Here is a 17,835-nt window from a genome sequence, read left to right as displayed (position 1 = left end):
AGAGTGGGAAAAGTTCGGTTGAATGAGAACTCAACATAGCGGGAAAAATAGCACAGTTCGTTTACATTGGATTTTTTTTTCTTTTTGTAATATGGGTAGAGTTCGGTTACTAGATAGTTTTAGAAATTTTTGCGAACCAACCGAACTCGCAGTTCGGTAACCTAATTTTAAATCTTATTGAACCGCACTGTTCTTCGTGTTCTTCCTTTCAGGAAGTTCGGTTGAGAAACTATGATTTTTGTGAAACGCGTACTAACCGAACAAAGCACTGTAACTTCCATATGAACCATATTTTGATGATATCTATTCAATTAAAAGTAATGGGGAAGAAGAGAAGAACATGAGAAAAGAATAATTTTCAATCGAACGAGGAACGTCAAGGAAAGAGAGAAGAAGAAGAGAATAATTTATTTTTTTCAAAACTAAAAATTTCGATTCCCCTCCTATTTTTGATTTTGATTTTGATTTTGATAATAGATTCATTTGGATTAGATGTATATGATTAGATTTATATAGTTATTGGGTTAGTTTTAATTTAAATTAAAATAAAGGGTAAATATGTATTTACCTAACTTTAGGACACCCCTTATAAGTATAGGGAGGTTGGCCTAATAAGACCATGGTCCCCAAAAAAAAACCATGTTCCCTAAAAAAATCATTCCAATAAAACGGTTCTTATTTTGAGGCAGAGTCAAATTTCAATGTTTCAAGCCCATCTCAGAGCCCAGTTAACCATACCAAGTGAATATGTTGACTCGGAAATGCCGGAGGAGTCGGACTCGGCCCTCGGGAAAAGAATTTTTCCTATCAACTTGCCTGATAACCTTTCTTTGAATCATGCGTTTTCAACCCTTCTTCAATTTCTCCGATCCGTGGTGGTCTGGTAGAAGACTTTGTTTCTCTCCTTATCAAGTAGAGAAAGAGAAATCTAGCAAATAAACAGTCCCAGTCCAAAATAGAGCTCGAAAAGCTTGCACGAAGTCTTCATAGCTGCAACAGACCGGAAATTTTGGAATAAAGCCAATTTCCTGACATCTAGTTTGAAGTCAAATTAAACTTCCCTGTAGACTTGTTTAGTTGTGTATATACTACAACGTAAAGAAAATTTTACATAGTATATGATACAATTTGTTAGAGAATGTCCATAAATCCCATTCAATGTTACACCTTCGATGCTCAAAAAACTTGAAGAAGTTAAAACTTAAAAATAGCTTTGAAAGACATTCTTCAGGCAGTAGTGAATTTATTACTTCTCATCGGTAGTGTTCACTGAGGTACCTTTCAGCAATTTCAGCATGCATTGCAGCACCTACAGGAAGGGCTTCTTCATCGATCATGAAATAAGGAGAATGGCCTGAATGTATTGAGCCTAATTGCTCATTCATCACGCCAATGAAGAAAAAGGCTGCTGGGATGACTTGTGAATAAAAAGAAAAGTCTTCCGCACCCATCATTTGTGGAACGACTCGAAAGTTCTTAGAACCTAACATACCAGCGGCTACGTTCCTCACATGCTCATTCATCTCGTCGTCGTTTACTGTTGGAGGGTAAAAACTTTCACCCTCAAAGAAATCGACTTCTGCTAAGCATTTGTATACTCTTGCTTGTTGTACAATTACCTGTTGAAGATATGATTTTGGATTTTAAATCTCAAATAGGACTATCTTAATTAGTTCTATATACCGTGCAACTCTCTAATAAAATGGTAAAGTCGTTGGGTTATAATACCAACAACCTGACCATATCAGAACTCGTCAGCATCATATTCCTACTGACCGATCATTATTTTTTTCTTCTATATATCGTGATCTCCACAGTTATAGTGCCTTATAATTTAAATAGTGCTACTTATTAATTTTGTTATAGGGAGGGAGTATTAATGATCACAAACCTCCTCTATCCTTTGTCTCAGCCGGTAGAAGCTTGTGTTTGAGAATGCTCTGAAGGTGCCACCAAGGACGGATGATTCAGGAATGACGTCGAGATTATCCCCTCCATTAAATGAAGCCACTGATACTACCTAAACCAACGAACGAAATTGAGTTGCCGGAAATTAGAAAGAAACTTATAGATATGCTCTCAACTACATTTTCCTGAGGTGGTTGTGCAAATTCCTGGCCATTAGATGGTTCGATAGAATTCAAAATGTGATACAGCTTGTTTTCAGTTAACAATTTCAATAACTTCATATATTGAGATGTCATATATATAGGTTTCGACTGTGCTACCAGTTCTGAGTATATAGGTGACATAGTTTGAGAAGGAATATTACCTGAGAATCCATCGGATTTGCTTCACGAGAAACAAGATTTTGTAAACTGATTACTGCAGCAGAAGCAGCCAAAATTGTATCAACAGGACGGTGTGGATTCCTGGCATGCTCTTCCTTTCCAGTTATCACAGCTCTAAAGAAACCACACCCGGCAAGTAATGGACCCGGACGTGAACCAATAACTGAAGTTGGAAGCTCAGTAGATACATGAGCAGCAAATATGGCTTCAACATTTTCCAAAGCCCCGTCTTCAATCATCCGTTTTGCACCGTTTCCAGCTTCTTCTGCTGGCTGAAATATTAGTACAACAGTTCCCTGCACAACCAACCCAAAACCCACAGCATCTTTTTAGAAGTCGGGCTAGTCGGGAAAAACATTCTAGCAAGATATTTATGCAAAGAAACCGTACTTCAATATCATTAACTGTGTGCTGGCCAAATCTTTAACATATGGTCTTAATGAATTCAGTACAGTACAGTACAATATTTAGCAATATTTTAAAAGCTTTAGCCTTCAAGTATGTCATCATATATATGGCTGTAATGAACTCACTACAGTTTCAGATTCACTATTCCCGTTTGCTTTGGGGTAAAGCAATTGATTGTACTTGTTTCTCATCTCTTGTAATGATCAACATTATTACCTTTCTTACATTCTTTAATCGAGATTACCGGATAATTAATTAAGCGTGTTCGAAAGTAATAATGTTGTTGATTTTATCTAATAAAATAAAATTATGAACCTTGAGATGATTTTCGCGGGCTTTTAATATCTTGGCTGCACCTAGTAGCATGGCTACATGTGCATCATGTCCACAAGCATGCATTTTACCAGCTACCTTGCTTTTATGTTCCCATTCAACACTTTCCTGTGGAAGAAAAGAAAAATGATACAGTAGATGTTCTCATGTATGATCATGGCAAAAGCCTTGCATAGCTTGAACTAATCAGGAACAATAATATAGCATTATTAACGAAATAATGAAATTAGGAGTACCTGAATTGGTAAAGCATCCATATCAGCTCTAACAGCAACAAATGGAGGATTCCCAGTTCCAATAGAAGCTCTAATACCAGTTTTAGCCAATGGAAATCGGTATCTGACACCAATCCGATCCAACTCAGTTCTAATTAACCGACTCGTTTCAAATTCTTCATAAGCTAGTTCTGGATATTCATGGATTCTTCTTCTTATAGTTTTTATCCATTTTACCATCTCTGGGTTCTTAGCCATAAATAAAATTGAAGTTGTTTCTGACAACGACGAAGAAGACGGACAAGAATAAACTGATTTGCTGTTGTTTCTGCGTTGAGTTAAGTATTGATCATGTTGATGGTCATCTTCATTTTCTTTACTAACAGAACTGCTGCAACTACTACCAGTACTTTTAACGAAGTTACAGGTAGAATCAAGATCAGTGGAGGATGGAGCTAATCCGTAAACGACGTTGCAGTTAATGAACGTCGTGATTGTATAGGTTAAGACTAAGACCCAACATAAAGTTGAAGTTATCTGAGAAGCCATCTCTAAAGAAAGCGAGAGTGATATGATGAAGTACACAGACTACTGATAAGTTTATAAAGAGAGACGAATATAAGTGCACCTGTAACTCGTGAGCATTTCATTGATTCATTCTCACATGGGAAATTATGTATACAGAGAGAATGTTTGATGGGAAAGGGACGTCGTTGGCTAAATAAGATGCCACTTGTATATGTGCAGATGCAACAAAAATGTCCACAATGCAATAATTTTTATTTTGCCCCACTTATTTTCCGTATAACTACCAGTTTTGTATCCACACGAGATGCTTGTGTTGTTTGTATCTGCAGATATTATTGGATTATTTACTGTGAAGAACAGGTTTGCCAGGCAGGGGTTACCAAACTAAGTGGGGACTGCAAATCCGGTGGAATCAACGGTGATGATTGTTTGGTTGAAGGAATTGAATTCTTGGTGATCCAATTCCGGGGAAATGTGATCAATTCCTTGATCTAAACAACACAAATCAACTCTATGTAATTAAGAATTTTGATTCCTATGAATTCAATTCCTTCCAAAATGATAGATTTTCATTACATTGGTTTAATAGTGCAATGGAATTGGATTTCAGGGTAAAAACAAAAGTATTGAATTACCTCAACCAAACACTTATTTTTTGGATTTGAATTCAATTCCTTGTACTTCAATTCAAGAAATTGGATTACCCCATAATTATATTCCTAGGAATCCAATTCTTCCAACCAAAGGAGGTGCAAAGGAGGCAATGCTAAAGGTCACACATCTTTTGAGTGATCAATATTGTGTGTTTTAGAATGTATGGCTTTTCACAATTTTTTTTGTCTTTACAATAAGGGTTTTCTTTTTCTTTTTTGATAAGAAGGTTTAAGTTAAACAACTAACTTAAAATAGTTTTAGTGGTCCGAGCAAAAACTCTTTCTTCCATATCTTCAAACAAAACACTTTGTAAACGACTAGGTAACTAGCTATCCACACATCAATACAACTTTCACTCCTAATATCTTTGGTCAATTTGTCACCAGCAAAATTAGCCTCTCTGTAGTAATGGTTGAAAACAATCACATTGAAGAATTATTGTATCTCCAAAATATCCTTCACCAAGTTCTTTAAAGCCTAAAGTGGAGTTGCTTGTCGCTTACATAATTGGATGATGTAAGTGGAGTTGCTTTCAACTTCAAGATTTGTGATCCCAGTTTCTTTCGACAATTGCATACCATCACGAACAAACCAAAATTCTGTTAGGATATTCCCATTCCTGTAGATATGCTTACTAAAGCGTGCCACAAAACCACCAGAATCATCTTGTAAAACTCCTCCAATTCCTGCATCACTGAGTTTATTAGAAGCGTCCTAGAAATTCATAGGTTTGGGTCATATGAGAATTTTGAGGCGATGAGTCATATTTGATGCCCAATGGGAAGAGTTTGTTTCACAAGACATAGTTCTGGTCATGTGGAAAAATTTAGGCTCGACGTGGTAGATTTCGGTTACATATTGGATCACAAGATTCAATTTACATTATACTGGTATCTTGCAAGTTATAGTGCAAATTTTAAATCACAAGGTTGGTCCACTTAGTACATTTTGGCTTACTTGAAAAAGAGTTGGATCACAGTATCATACTTTAGATAATTGATAAACTTTTGGTTATAACGCACATTTTAGATCGCAGGGAATTTTTTTGGGTATATAGTTTTCCAACTTCTGTAGGAAGTACCTTATTTTAATATCCTGAACTTTTGGTTTGCTTTAGCCATTATGCTTGAAGGCCGGGTATTTTGGTTCGTCACAGTTTTCATCAGAGCAATTCCGATCTATTTGGCATTATAGGTTTATAACTCATTAGTGTTTTACTTGTGGAGTGACTATAAGTAACTCTCTTCACTTCTGATTTTGTTTTGAAACGGAAAAAATTCTAGGACGTAAGATATAATACCTTGAACTTTTGGGTTTGCTTTAGCAGTTGCACGAAAGTTCAAATTTTTTGGTCAGTAATACTAGCAGTCTTATTACGTGATAATTTAAAAAATTCAAAAAAATATCAGTTGATTTAACGTATTATTGCCAACAAGCTATTCGAGTTTCACACTTTTCAGTAATTGGGTTTTTAGTGTATACCTTTTTCTTTTCTTTTACTAACATTATATTATAACTTCTGAGCATGACTCATTTATAAATAATTATTAGTGTACTTCTTTAAAAATCAAAAGCATTTTTATTTTTTCAAGTTTCAAAACAGCTAGTTTAAATTCGTAAACTGTTATAATTTTATATTTAGATAGTTTTCAGTAATTTGATAAAGTGGTACTAGAGGAAAAATTCCCTAAAAATCAATATTCCAAAACAAAGAGTGTAGTTAACTTTTTGGGGGAAATGGTGTCATAAGAAAGCCATACAACCAATTTGAACAACTTTTAATATGAGTGAGTGGGTTTTTGGACGACCGAAGGGAGTCCTTCTATGCGATGAGAAAATATAAGCTTGTCTGTCACGTTTTTTCCAATTTCGTTTTATAATCAAAGAATTGATGTCCCCAGTTATTGTGAAACTTCGTAGACTTGATCTAAAAATATCAGATTCATCTTTAATTTTGATCAAATCAAAACAAAACCGAAAGTGTAATCAATTAGAAACGGTTATATTCATACCGGATATGTGAATAGATATATATATAATCGTTAGGAAATATAAAATTCTAGTTAAAATTATTTCGAAAGAAGAATAGGATCCAATATTCAGTACCCCACAACGCGGAGTTTTTCTAAGATAAATTTTATTAATAAAAGGGGGGGGGGGAAACGGAAACGGAAAGCGGACATAAAAGTAGAACTTCCTGAAGGAAGAAGCATAAAATAAAATTATAAATAAAAGGATTGAAAAACCGATAAATTATATCAATGAGCTTATCTAAAGTATTTACTCCAAAAATTATTTTCAGGAACCTTCAAGTAAACTCCTTTGTTTTGGTCTAGTATTTTTCTTTTTAAACCACACAAAATATGCTGAAAATTATCCGATAAGGGAGAAGGGGTTTCTTGAACCACCATGTTCTCCGATACCAATGATGATGGGAATGTTGGATAGTCATCATAATCATTGTCATATGTATACAAGGCTACTAAGCATATTTGTATCAGTATTAGCCGTCATGATTAACTTCTGAGAAGAAAACCATTGTTTATTTCTTTCTCTTCACGAATAAATCTCACCTTCCTCCTCAAATATATATATCCAACAAGTCCCTTTCAAAGAAACAGGTTTCACATTATTGACAACATTACTACCAGGACTAGTACTAATATTTGGGCTTTCATTGACAAATTTTGTTGCAATTTCCTCGATAGCTTGGTTAACAACTCGCATAGCTATTTTCTCTACATATTTAACTTCAATGCTATTTATCTTGACGTTATCTCATGTATTAAGAGAACGCACTGGAAAATAACACGTTATTCACCAATTCACGAGGAACCAATGAGCTGGTATCTACTGCATGATCTTCAATTGCAACATCTTCAACAATGGTATCAGTTGAGCTATTCACATCTTGTGTTGCACTGCACTACTACCCTTCAAGGTAGTTGACGCAGGTTTTCCGCATAATGCATAAAGTTTTATTTTCTCTGCTTCTGCCTCTTATTCTTCTCGTTATGTTACCTTCAATTCAACAATTTCAGTCCTCACATCTTCAAGACGACACTTGCATTTTCGAAAACCGTCTCCAACCGCTTTTCAATAGTGCAAGAAAAGACAGCTATCTGTATGTAAGGTAGGTCGTGAACGCAAAACAATCCCTCTCAACTAAAATTTCATCATGCAACTTCTCTGCAAGTTCAATTACAACAAGAACTCATGCAAAGTGACATTATGCTCCATCAAGATCTAGAGTATATCGCTATCTACCTTCAATGGTGTTCTTATAACACATGCAATTTTAAATTGCGGTTTTCTTATGCCAATGTTCCAAGTTAATAACATGTACCCGGAACCCACATGGACTAGGATTTGCAATATTCCGCTGCAGCGCGGTCAGCTACTACAGAGCTAAACAACCGACTTTTAGAATTTCACAACAAATATGTTATTTAAACATATCTGAACTCACCACTCAAATCTTTAGCTTTTATACATACATAAGATTAAAATTCTAACATACATCATGTAGACCTCTCTAGATTTAAGGTTTCTCATGTGTCGCCAAGTGGGATTTGAGTGGTATACGAAAAACATTATAATAATTTTCATTTTGGTAATGCTAAAGATTCGTGGGCACTTTTATATGCATATTATTGGACATGATTTACGCCATTTTCTCCGTAAAAAACAAACATCAAAAAATTTAAATCTAATATCTTGATGATATGTTCTTCTTACAAGACTCTATGTTCCTACCAAAAATGTGCATGATCCAAGATATCAAACCTCACTATCTACCGATCTTAATTTCAACCTGTGAGCACCCAGACCACGAGGGGGTCCGAACGCTCACAATCAATCATTAACATCTAAAGAGATTATGATGATGGTACCCCAGTGTTGATTCATTGGCTCAAAACCTTCGGGTTTATCATGGCATCATCCAACAACTCCATGCGTGGCGTTTGTGCATGGGATATAAGTATTAAGGAAAACAAAACATATAAGCAAACATGCGCGGAGCTAAATGAATGTAAAGTGCTGAAATGTAAATAAGACCAAGGTTTACGTGGTTCAGCACTAAGGCCTACATCCACGGGGTTTGTTGTTTTACTATGTTCTTCACGGTTACACGAATAGTTGAATGACTTTTGGGGTTTACATGTTTCTCTCCTCTAAGGGATTAACTTACACTTACTATTTATCTCTTTCTCTCTCTCCTTCCCTTCCTGATATTTTCGATCCCCCTTCCTCTTGGTGGAGATTGGATATTTATAAGGTTAGAACGTGGGACCCATCTCTGAAGACCGTTGGAACCTTATCTTCTTGTGTCCTTGCGTCCATCACGCGGAGGTCTGCGTTTGCCCCTTGATCCCGCAGAGGCATCCTCGCTCGTTCCACAGGTTGGTCGACACGTACACTGCTCAGAGTGTTTAATGTGGGTAGTTGAGGGGTCTGCTCGTGTCAGACAAGTGTCTTCTGCCCCTGTCAGTCCGTGTCAGCTAACTTTCTCTCCACCGTTGATCTTAGCTCCTCTTTTGGGGATGAGATAAAGTAACTCCTCGGGGTTTATTCGGTGTTTCGTGACGCATCATGTTTTGATGTTTTGGCCTGCATGCTTTCCACGTACCTTTTTATATACACGTGTCTGATAGTGAGATATATGTGTACACAATTTGCCCCTTTTCTTCGGGCTTGAATGACTAATGGGTGCCTTGAAGAAAAACTATCGTCGCATATTCTTCTCACTCCTAATAACTTCTCCTAGATACTTGGGCACGTCTTTTATTCGTGCATTAACTGCTTATGTAACGGGCACGTTTCCCATTCCTCCCTTAATTTCCTTCTCTTTCTTTCGGGTATTTTAAGGATAGAAAGAAAATTTAATTTCATTCTTCCTAAACACTCTCTCATTTTTCATTCTTCCTTTAAATTTTCTGTCTGTCTTCATTGAACCTGTGACCTTAAATTCTCTGTCAGTCTTCATTGCACCTGTGATCTTAAATTTTCTGTCTGTCTTCATTGCACCTGTGATCTTAAATTCTCTGTCAGTCTTCATTGCACCTGTGATCTTAAATTCTCTCCACCTTAGCATTAACCACGCCCGCTTCTCCTGTTTGTTTCTTCTACTGCTGTTTTTGCCGGTAAGTTTTTCTTTTCTTTATTTCCACCGTTTTATGCTGTGTTGATTTGTGAATTTTCTGCTACTGTTGTTCCTTGTTTGTGATGAAGAACTTCTTCTGATGCTTGCATACTAGTTTGCCCCTGTTCTTCATCTTAAATTAAGGAAGCCATTACTTCAAGGGTGAAATTTTGAGCATGTATACTAATTTTAGGGTTGCTACGTTATCGTGGTTGTATTGCTATGGATGTGTTTTTTGATTGTGTGTAACTTGTTCTTGATTTTATTCTTTCCGCAGCCATGTCTGACCGTCCGCGGCCTACTTATCAGACTCCTGATTCTGGGTTATCGAGATCTCCTCCGCGTCGAGAGTCTCAAGATGATGTTCGTCGGAGTCGAGTTTCTTCTGGAGCGAAAGCCTCGTCCTCTAGGGAAGAGAATCCTCCGATAATTCCATCTGGTTCTCGAAGAGTCTTTGATCGCTCAATGGCTCTTCCTCGTGATGATACTAGGAGTACGCAGGCTCCACCCCGCGCTGTTGCTTTTGACATTCCTCCTTTACGTTCGTTAGTGCCCGAGCATCATCTACGGTTTTCTCCAACTTTTAAAGGGAAGAATACGAAGGGCGTAGCTCCTAGGGTTGAAAAAAATCCCCCCGTGAAGAGAAAAGCTTCGGAAGCGTTCGTTAGTTCATCCGGCCCCGCCGAGGAGGATGAGGCTGCTCCCTTGATACACAGTGTCTCTGTTAGCAGGAAAAAAGTAACCTTCAAGCATATCGATCTTGAAATATTCAAGGAAAAGCATGAGCTTCAAGCCTTCGGGGTTCGTTTCTATGCCCCTGAGGATGATATTACGTATGAGCTTATCTCCAAGTATGAGTTCGATGAATTTCATTTGTTAACGACGGTTGGGGCATTCGAGGCTGGTCTGATGCTGCCGTTGTACAAATCAGGTGATTCCTTCTACTACGACGTGCTCGCTAGTCGTGAGGGTTCTTCCACCAATACTCACAGCCGTTCCGTATCCCAACTATCGGGGAATTATCTCCGCGCCCTGAAGGAATGCTATCTGCGGAGTAAGGGGGAAACGATGACTTGTTACGTCCCCAATCCCATGGAGAAGGAATGGTATACTCCTGAGAATTTCAATAACTCCTTCGGTGATTACGTCAATAGTAGGAATCGCAAGCCGTGGAGTGTCAGCCTTCGGAATCTCCCTGCTCCTCGAGGCGAGATTCGTCTGTTAAATGAGGTCAGCGATGCCAAGCTGAAGTATGTTCCTGGCACGGAGGCGTCCAGTTGTCGGAAACTCTTCCCCGCGCGAGAGAGGATCAAGCGCGATCATGACTACGAGTGGCACGCCACCGTTATCGAGATAGTTGGTCCGTGGGCTTACGGTTGGATTCCTGGTCCCCGCGGTTGGCGGCCTACCGAGAATAGTAAGCCGCGCGAATCTCCTCCTGTTCGCTATGGAGATTTCTGCCCCTGGCGTCTGAACTTTGCGGGCATGAATTTTCCTTATGCCCTGGACGTCGTAGAGGGAGACGAGGAGGATGGTTCCGGTGCTATACTCCCACCGAAGAATATCTCAGCTGCTCAGGTACGCAGATTCTAGCTGCGCTTCTTTTTTAGAACTTCCATCAGACGGGAAAAATAATTCTTTTTGTGGTGTTGGTTTCAGGTATTGAAGAAGAAAAAGATTAGGCCGAAGCAGTCTTCTACTACGGTGATGGGCGAGGTTGAGCCCAAGAAGAAGTTACTAGTCCAGTGAACGAAGAGTTTGCTGAGGACGAGATTACAGATGGGGAGGAACGTACTGGTACCTCCCCTATCAATGTCGAAGAAGAGGTCTTCGCTGGTCACGCTGGTGATGAAGGAAGGAACAAAGCTGTGGTGGCTGATGACGTTGTCATCGGGGATGTTTCCGTCCCTGCTGGTGATGTCGCGGATACCCTTCCCACTTCTCAAGAATTTTCTTTTGATCGGATGTATTCCACGGGGGAGTTCTTTGACGAAGCCCTCGATTTTCCCGAGGACTTCTCTTTACTTTCCCCCAATGATGATTGGGATGTTCTTGGTGGTGATGGTAATGGGGATGCTACTGTAGAAGATGTTGGTGCGGAGGAGCCTGCTGTGCATGTAGGCGCGGAGGAGCATGCCAACATGCTGAGGGGGTCGTGTCAGAGAAAGGAAAATCTGTCGTTGACGCGCCTGCCGATAGTCTTCCCCAGTCGCCGACGTCTGAGGGTGAGGACGCCATCATGGATTGGTTTAAGGAAAAGAATCTTCTGTTTGTCTCTCATCCCGCTCCTGTTGTTGCTGGGGAAAAGGAATCAACCGCGTATACCCGTCGCATGATGGAGATGTCTTCTAAGGCGCAGGTGTCTGAAGCCTGGGGAAAAAGGTTGACTGTTCCCGAAGCTACCCTCGTGCCGGAGCCTCCTACTTCCGTTGCCGATATGATGGCTATCGCCGACGGGTATCAATATGGCTTTCCGCAGCAGCGTGTGCTGGAGGTAAATTTTCGTACATACTTCTACGTGACGATCAGACGCTTCGGTGAAATAATGTTTTGTCATCTTGATGTGTAGATGATGAGGAGCGAGCATTGTAACCACGTGCTGTATCAGTTCTTCAAAGCGAAATCTCTGAAGCTCGAGGCTAAGCTTCGTCACCGAGAAAAGGAATTATCTGCGGCTGAGGTGGAAATAGAAGAGCTGAAGAAAAGCCTTAAGGAGAAAGAAAAGCTGGGTGAAGCAGAGGCTGATCTTCGTTCAGAACTTGTTGCAGTGCGCGCTGAGTTAGAGCAAACTCGTAGCCAAGTTTCCACTTTCACAGGTTTGGTTCTTTTCCCTCGCCGTATGTCGTCATTCTTTTATCTCTTAGTTGTTCTGTCTGAGTCTCCCCACCCTATCTCCAGTGGGTGGCGTCCCCGAGCTGATATGGCTTCGAAACGAAAGAGTTCGGCAAAAATCTCGTATTAGAGATTTGGTTGAGAAAATTAAGAGTGAAGCTAAGAAATGGGATGCTCGGGCTGAGGTATGGCGCGCGCGGCATGTTCAGATGGTCGACATGCAAAATCTGTACAACCATGATCGTGCTTTATTTAATGGCACACTGCTGTGGACCCGTGATAATCTGCGGGAAGCCCGTGAGCGCACTTCCTTGTTGGAATCTAGGATTCAGCTGTTGGAAGAAGAATTACAGACGGCTCGATCCATTCCTCTTTCAGGGGTCCAGGATAATATGCTCTGTCTTGCCAGAGAAAGAGATGATGCTCGTGCTGAAGTCTACGCTCTCAGCAATGCTCTTTCCGCGTCTCGTGCCGACGTAGCTCGTCATGCTGAGTCTGAGAGGAATCTCGAAGTGTGCATGTACAGACTCAGCAAAGGGGTCTCAGAGATAAATAAAGAGGTCGACCACCTTCGTCATATGGACTCGATGAAGCAGGTAGAATTAGATGCCTGTCAATTTACTCTCACCAACCTTCAACTAGACTATAAGAAATTATCCGCGGAATATGATCATCTTGATGAAGCGCGAGATGCGGTTGTTAATGAGTATGAAGAGGCTTCGGCTTGTGTCGAAGGTATAATCCCATTTCATCGAGTGTGACCTTGTTTTTTCTACGCTAACTCCGTGGTGTTGTCTTTTTCAGAGCTCGAGGGACGCCTTCGCGTCACAAATGAAAAACTTGAAAAGGCTCAATCTTCCTTAGCGCAGCAGGAAGAACAGACCAATCACTTCAAGAATTTAGCAGCAACCCGCGAGGAGGCCGTTGGTGCTGCTTCTAGAGAAGTGAATCGGCTATCTTCGTTATTATCCCAAGCCCAACAGCGGACAACAGTTATTAAACACAAGGCTCGTTGTCAATTGGCTGAGGAGACGAACAAGATGCTGGAGAGGATAGAACTTGGCCTAAGGAATGAACATGGTCTCGTGAAGAACTATCCTCGTCGTCCCGTTCCTTCTGCCTTGCCCAGCTCCTCGGGCCCCTCTTCTGGTGGGAGCGTCCCATCAAGTCTTCGGAATAATCCTGCCGATGGGGCCGCCACTTAGGTAGAGATCGCAGCGTTTTGTAGGATCCGCGGCATCATTATACTTTTTGTAATCATGTAACAAGGATATTTTTTGCTGATGATCCTGTAAAAGGAATATTTTTTGATTGTGTATCCTTGACTTTGGCCTTTCACTTCTTGTAATCACCCTTTATGAAATGAATCCTCTTCTTGATATACCTACAATGTTGTTTTGTTTTATTTTAAGTATTTGTGAAAAATCAAAACAAAAGTTTTTAAGTGTTTTTGAGTGCGATACTGAAGGAAGGTACCTTCGTGATCGTCTTGAGACCTGTCACCCCACCCCCGAATCCTGGGCCAGAGGATTCCCAGACGGTGGGGGCCGGGGCAACGTTCTAGGATATGGGATTAAAATATTTACGCACCCATTCCGTCGACCCGTTGCCTTAAGATTGGTTGGGTATCTCTTTCTGCTGGGTGCCTTCCCCCTGGTCCTACACTTATGGACACTGATGGGGGAGCCCTGAGAGATTGTAGATTAACTACTTTCCCCAATATTGTAGGTAGATTCCACTGACTTGATAATTTGAAAGCTTGTTTGATTGATAAGTTGAGGTCTGCAATTCCTCTTCCAGAGATAGAAACATGTGGAGCGGTCAGGCTCCCTTCTTCTTCTGGTACACTCCAAGCAGATTCAAATCTGCGTTGCTTCTATGGGAAGTATGGTTTGAGCCATTTAGCATTCCAAGGATGCCGGAGGACCTCGCCTTTTAGATTACGAAGGTAGTAGGAACCAACCAATGCCCGCATGTCGTGGATCATGAAAGGTCCTCCCCATGTAGGTGCTAACTTTCCCCATTTCTTTTCTTGCTGATACCGTGGGATTGTTCTCAACACATATTGTCCCTCGGCAAAATCTCGTATTAGATTTGGTTGAGAAAATTAGAGTGAAGCTAATGGGATGCTCGGGCTGAGGTATGCGCGCGCGCATGTTTCAGATGGTCGACATGCAAAATCGTACAACCATGATCGTGCTTTTTAATGGCACACTGCTGTGGACCCGTGATAATCTGCGGGAAGCTCGTGAGCGCACTTCCTTGTTGGAATCTAGGATTCAGCTGTTGGAAGAAAATTACAGACGGCTCGATCCATTCCTCTTTCAGGGGTCCCGGATAATATGCTCTGTCTTGCCAGAGAAGAGATGATGCTCGTGATGAAGTCTACGCTCTCAGCAATGCTCTTTCCGCGTCTCGTGCCGACGTAGCTCGTCATGCTGAGTCTGAGAGGAATCTCGAAGTGTGCATGTACAGACTCAGCAAGGGGTCTCAGATATAAATAGAGGTCGACCACCTTCGTCATATGGACTCGATGAAGCAGGTAGAGTTAGATGCCTGTCAGTTTACTCTCACCAACCTTCAACTAGACTATAAGAAATCCGCGGAATATGATCATCTTGACGAAGCGCGAGATGCGGTTGTTAATGATTATGAAGAGGCTTCGGCTTTTGTCGAAGGTATAATCCCATTTATCGAGTGTGACCTGTTTTTTATCTACGCTAACTCCGTGGTGTTGTCTTTTTCAGAGCTCGAGGGACGCCTTCGCGTCACAAATGAAAAACTTGAAAAGGCTCAATCTTCCTTAGCGCAGCAGGAAGAACGACCAATCACTTCAAGAATTTAGCAGCAACCCGCGAGGAGGCCGTTGGTGCTGCTTCTAGAGAAGTGAATCGGCTATCTTCGTTATTATCCCAAGCCCAACAGCGGACAACAATTATTAAACACAAGGCTCGTTGTCAATTGGCTGAGGAGACGAACAAGATGCTGGAGAGGATAGAACTTGGCCTAAGGAATGAACATGGTCTCGTGAAGAACTATCCTCGTCGTCCCGTTCCTTCTGCCTTGCCCAGCTCCTCGGGCCCCTCTTCTGGTGGGAGCGTCCCATCAAGTCTTCGGAATAATCCTGCCGATGGGGCCGCCACTTAGGTAGAGATCGCAGCGTTTTGTAGGATCCGCGGCATCATTATACTTTTTGTAATCATGTAACAGGATATTTTTGTGCTGATGATCCTGTAAAAGGAAATTTTTTGATGTGTATCCTTGACTTTGGCCTTTCACTTCTTGTAATCACCCTTTATGAAATGAATCTCTTCTTGATATACCTACAATGTTGTTTTGCTTTTATTTTAAGTATTTGTGAAAAATCAAACAAAAGTTTTTAAGTGTTCTTGAGTGCGATACTGAAGGAAGGTACCTTCGTGATCGTCTTGAGACCTGTCACCCCCGCTGGAGAATCTTGTGCCAAGGATTCCCAGACGGTGGGGGCCGGGGAAACGTTCTAGGATATGGGATTTAAATATTTACGCACCCATTCCGTCGACCCGTTGCCTTAAGATTGTTGGGTATCTCTTTCTGCTGTGCCTTCCCCCTGGTCCTACACTTATGGACACTGATGGGGGAGCCCTGAGAGATTGTAAATTAACTACTTTCCCCAATATTGTAGGTAGATTCCACTGACTTGATAATTTGAAAGCTTGTTTGATTGATAAGTTGAGGTCTGCAATTCCTCTTCCAGATATAGAAACATGTGGAGCGGTCAGGCTCCCTTCTTCTTCTGGTACACTCCAAGCAGATTCAGATCTGCGTTGCTTCTATGGGAAGTATGGTTTGAGCCATTTAGCATTCCAAGGATGCCGGAGGACCTCGCCTTTTAGATTACGAAGGTAGTAGGAACCATTACCCCGCAATGTCGTGGATCATGAAAGGTCCTCCCCATGTAGGTGCTAACTTTCCCAATTTCTTTTCTTGCTAATACCGTGGATTGTTCTCAACACATACTGTCCCTCGGCAAAAATCTCGTATTAGAGATTTGGTTGAGAAAATTAAGAGTGAAGCTAAGAAATGGGATGCTCGGGCTGAGGTATGGCGCGCGCGGCATGTTCAGATGGTCGAATGCAAAATCTGTACAACCATGATCGTGCTTTATTTAATGGCACACTGCTGTGGACCCGTGATAATCTGCGGGAAGATCGTGGAGCGCACTTCCTTGTTGGAATCTAGGATTCAGCTGTTGGAAGAAGAATTACAGACGGCTCGATCCATTCCTCTTTCAGGGGTCCCGGATTAATATGCTCTGTCTTGCCAGAGAAAGAGATGATGCTCGTGATGAAGTCTACGCTCTCAGCATGCTCTTTCCGCGTCTCGTGCCGACGTAGCTCGTCATGCTGAGTCTGAGAGGAATCTCGAAGTGTGCATGTACAGACTCAGCAAAGGGGTCTCAGAGATAAATAAAGAGGTCGACCACCTTCGTCATATGGACTCGATGAAGCAGGTAGAGTTAGATGCCTGTCAGTTTACTGTCACCAACCTTCAACTAGACTATAAGAAATTATCCGCGGAATATGATCATCTTGACGAAGCGCGAGATCGGTTGTTAATGATTATGAAGAGGCTTCGGTTTTGTCGAAGGTATAATCCCATTTAATCGAGTGTGACCTTGTTTTTTTCTACGCTAACTCCGTGGTGTTGTCTTTTTCAGAGCTCGAGGGACGCCTTCGCGTCACAAATGAAAAACTTGAAAAGGCTCAATCTTCCTTAGCGCAGCAGGAAGAACAGACCAATCACTTCAAGAATTTAGCAGCAACCCGCGAGGAGGCCGTTGGTGCTGCTTCTAGAGAAGTGAATCGGCTATCTTCGTTATTATCCCAAGCCCAACAGCGGACAACAGTTATTAAACACAAGGCTCGTTGTCAATTGGCTGAGGAGACGAACAAGATGCTGGAGAGGATAGAACTTGGCCTAAGGAATGAACATGGTCTCGTGAAGAACTATCCTCGTCGTCCCGTTCCTTCTGCCTTGCCCAGCTCCTCGGGCCCCTCTTCTGGTGGGAGCGTCCCATCAAGTCTTCGGAATAATCCTGCCGATGGGGCCGCCACTAGGTAGAGATCGCAGCGTTTGTAGGATCCGCGGCATCATTATACTTTTTGTAATCATGTAACAAGGATATTTTTTGCTGATGATCCTGTAAAAGGAATATTTTTTGATTGTGTATCCTTGACTTTGGCCTTTCACTTCTTGTAATCACCCTTTATGAAATGAATCCTCTTCTTGATATACCTACAATGTTGTTTTGTTTTATTTTAAGTATTTGTGAAAAATCAAAACAAAAGTTTTTAAGTGTTTTGAGTGCGATACTGAAGGAAGGTACCTTCGTGATCGTCTTGAGACCTGTCACCCCGCTGGCGAATCCTGGGCCAGAGGATTCCCAGAC

At 41.2% G+C, this 17,835-nt stretch overlaps 1 protein-coding gene across 1 annotated transcript; it reads right to left on the bottom strand.

Annotated features, from left to right (window-relative positions):
• Positions 1–1,007: 1,007 nt before the first annotated feature.
• On the bottom strand, positions 1,008–3,916 carry LOC113346461 (IAA-amino acid hydrolase ILR1-like 6). Its single transcript, XM_026590006.1, has 5 exons — positions 3,269–3,916; positions 3,015–3,140; positions 2,273–2,587; positions 1,892–2,020; positions 1,008–1,619 (listed from the first exon to the last, which is right to left on the bottom strand). The coding sequence occupies exons 1-5, from the start codon at positions 3,794–3,796 to the stop codon at positions 1,254–1,256; spliced, it is 1,464 nt and encodes a 487-aa protein (XP_026445791.1). The 5' UTR covers positions 3,797–3,916; the 3' UTR covers positions 1,008–1,253.
• Positions 3,917–17,835: the final 13,919 nt, after the last annotated feature.

Source organism: Papaver somniferum, unplaced genomic scaffold (assembly GCF_003573695.1).
Source record: "Papaver somniferum cultivar HN1 unplaced genomic scaffold, ASM357369v1 unplaced-scaffold_99, whole genome shotgun sequence".
Taxonomy (NCBI): domain Eukaryota; kingdom Viridiplantae; phylum Streptophyta; class Magnoliopsida; order Ranunculales; family Papaveraceae; genus Papaver; species Papaver somniferum.
This window is presented reverse-complemented; position numbering and strand designations above follow the sequence as displayed.

Coding starts and splice junctions, on each gene's coding strand:
- LOC113346461 (XM_026590006.1), bottom strand. CDS start 3,796: ATGGCTTCTCAGATAACTTCAACTTTATGTTGGGTCTTAGTCTTAACC. Junction 2,588..3,014: donor CCCGCGAAAATCATCTCAAG/GTTCATAATTTT, acceptor TTGGTTGTGCAG/GGAACTGTTGTACTAATATT. Junction 1,620..1,891: donor TGAGACAAAGGATAGAGGAG/GTTTGTGATCAT, acceptor TATCTTCAACAG/GTAATTGTACAACAAGCAAG.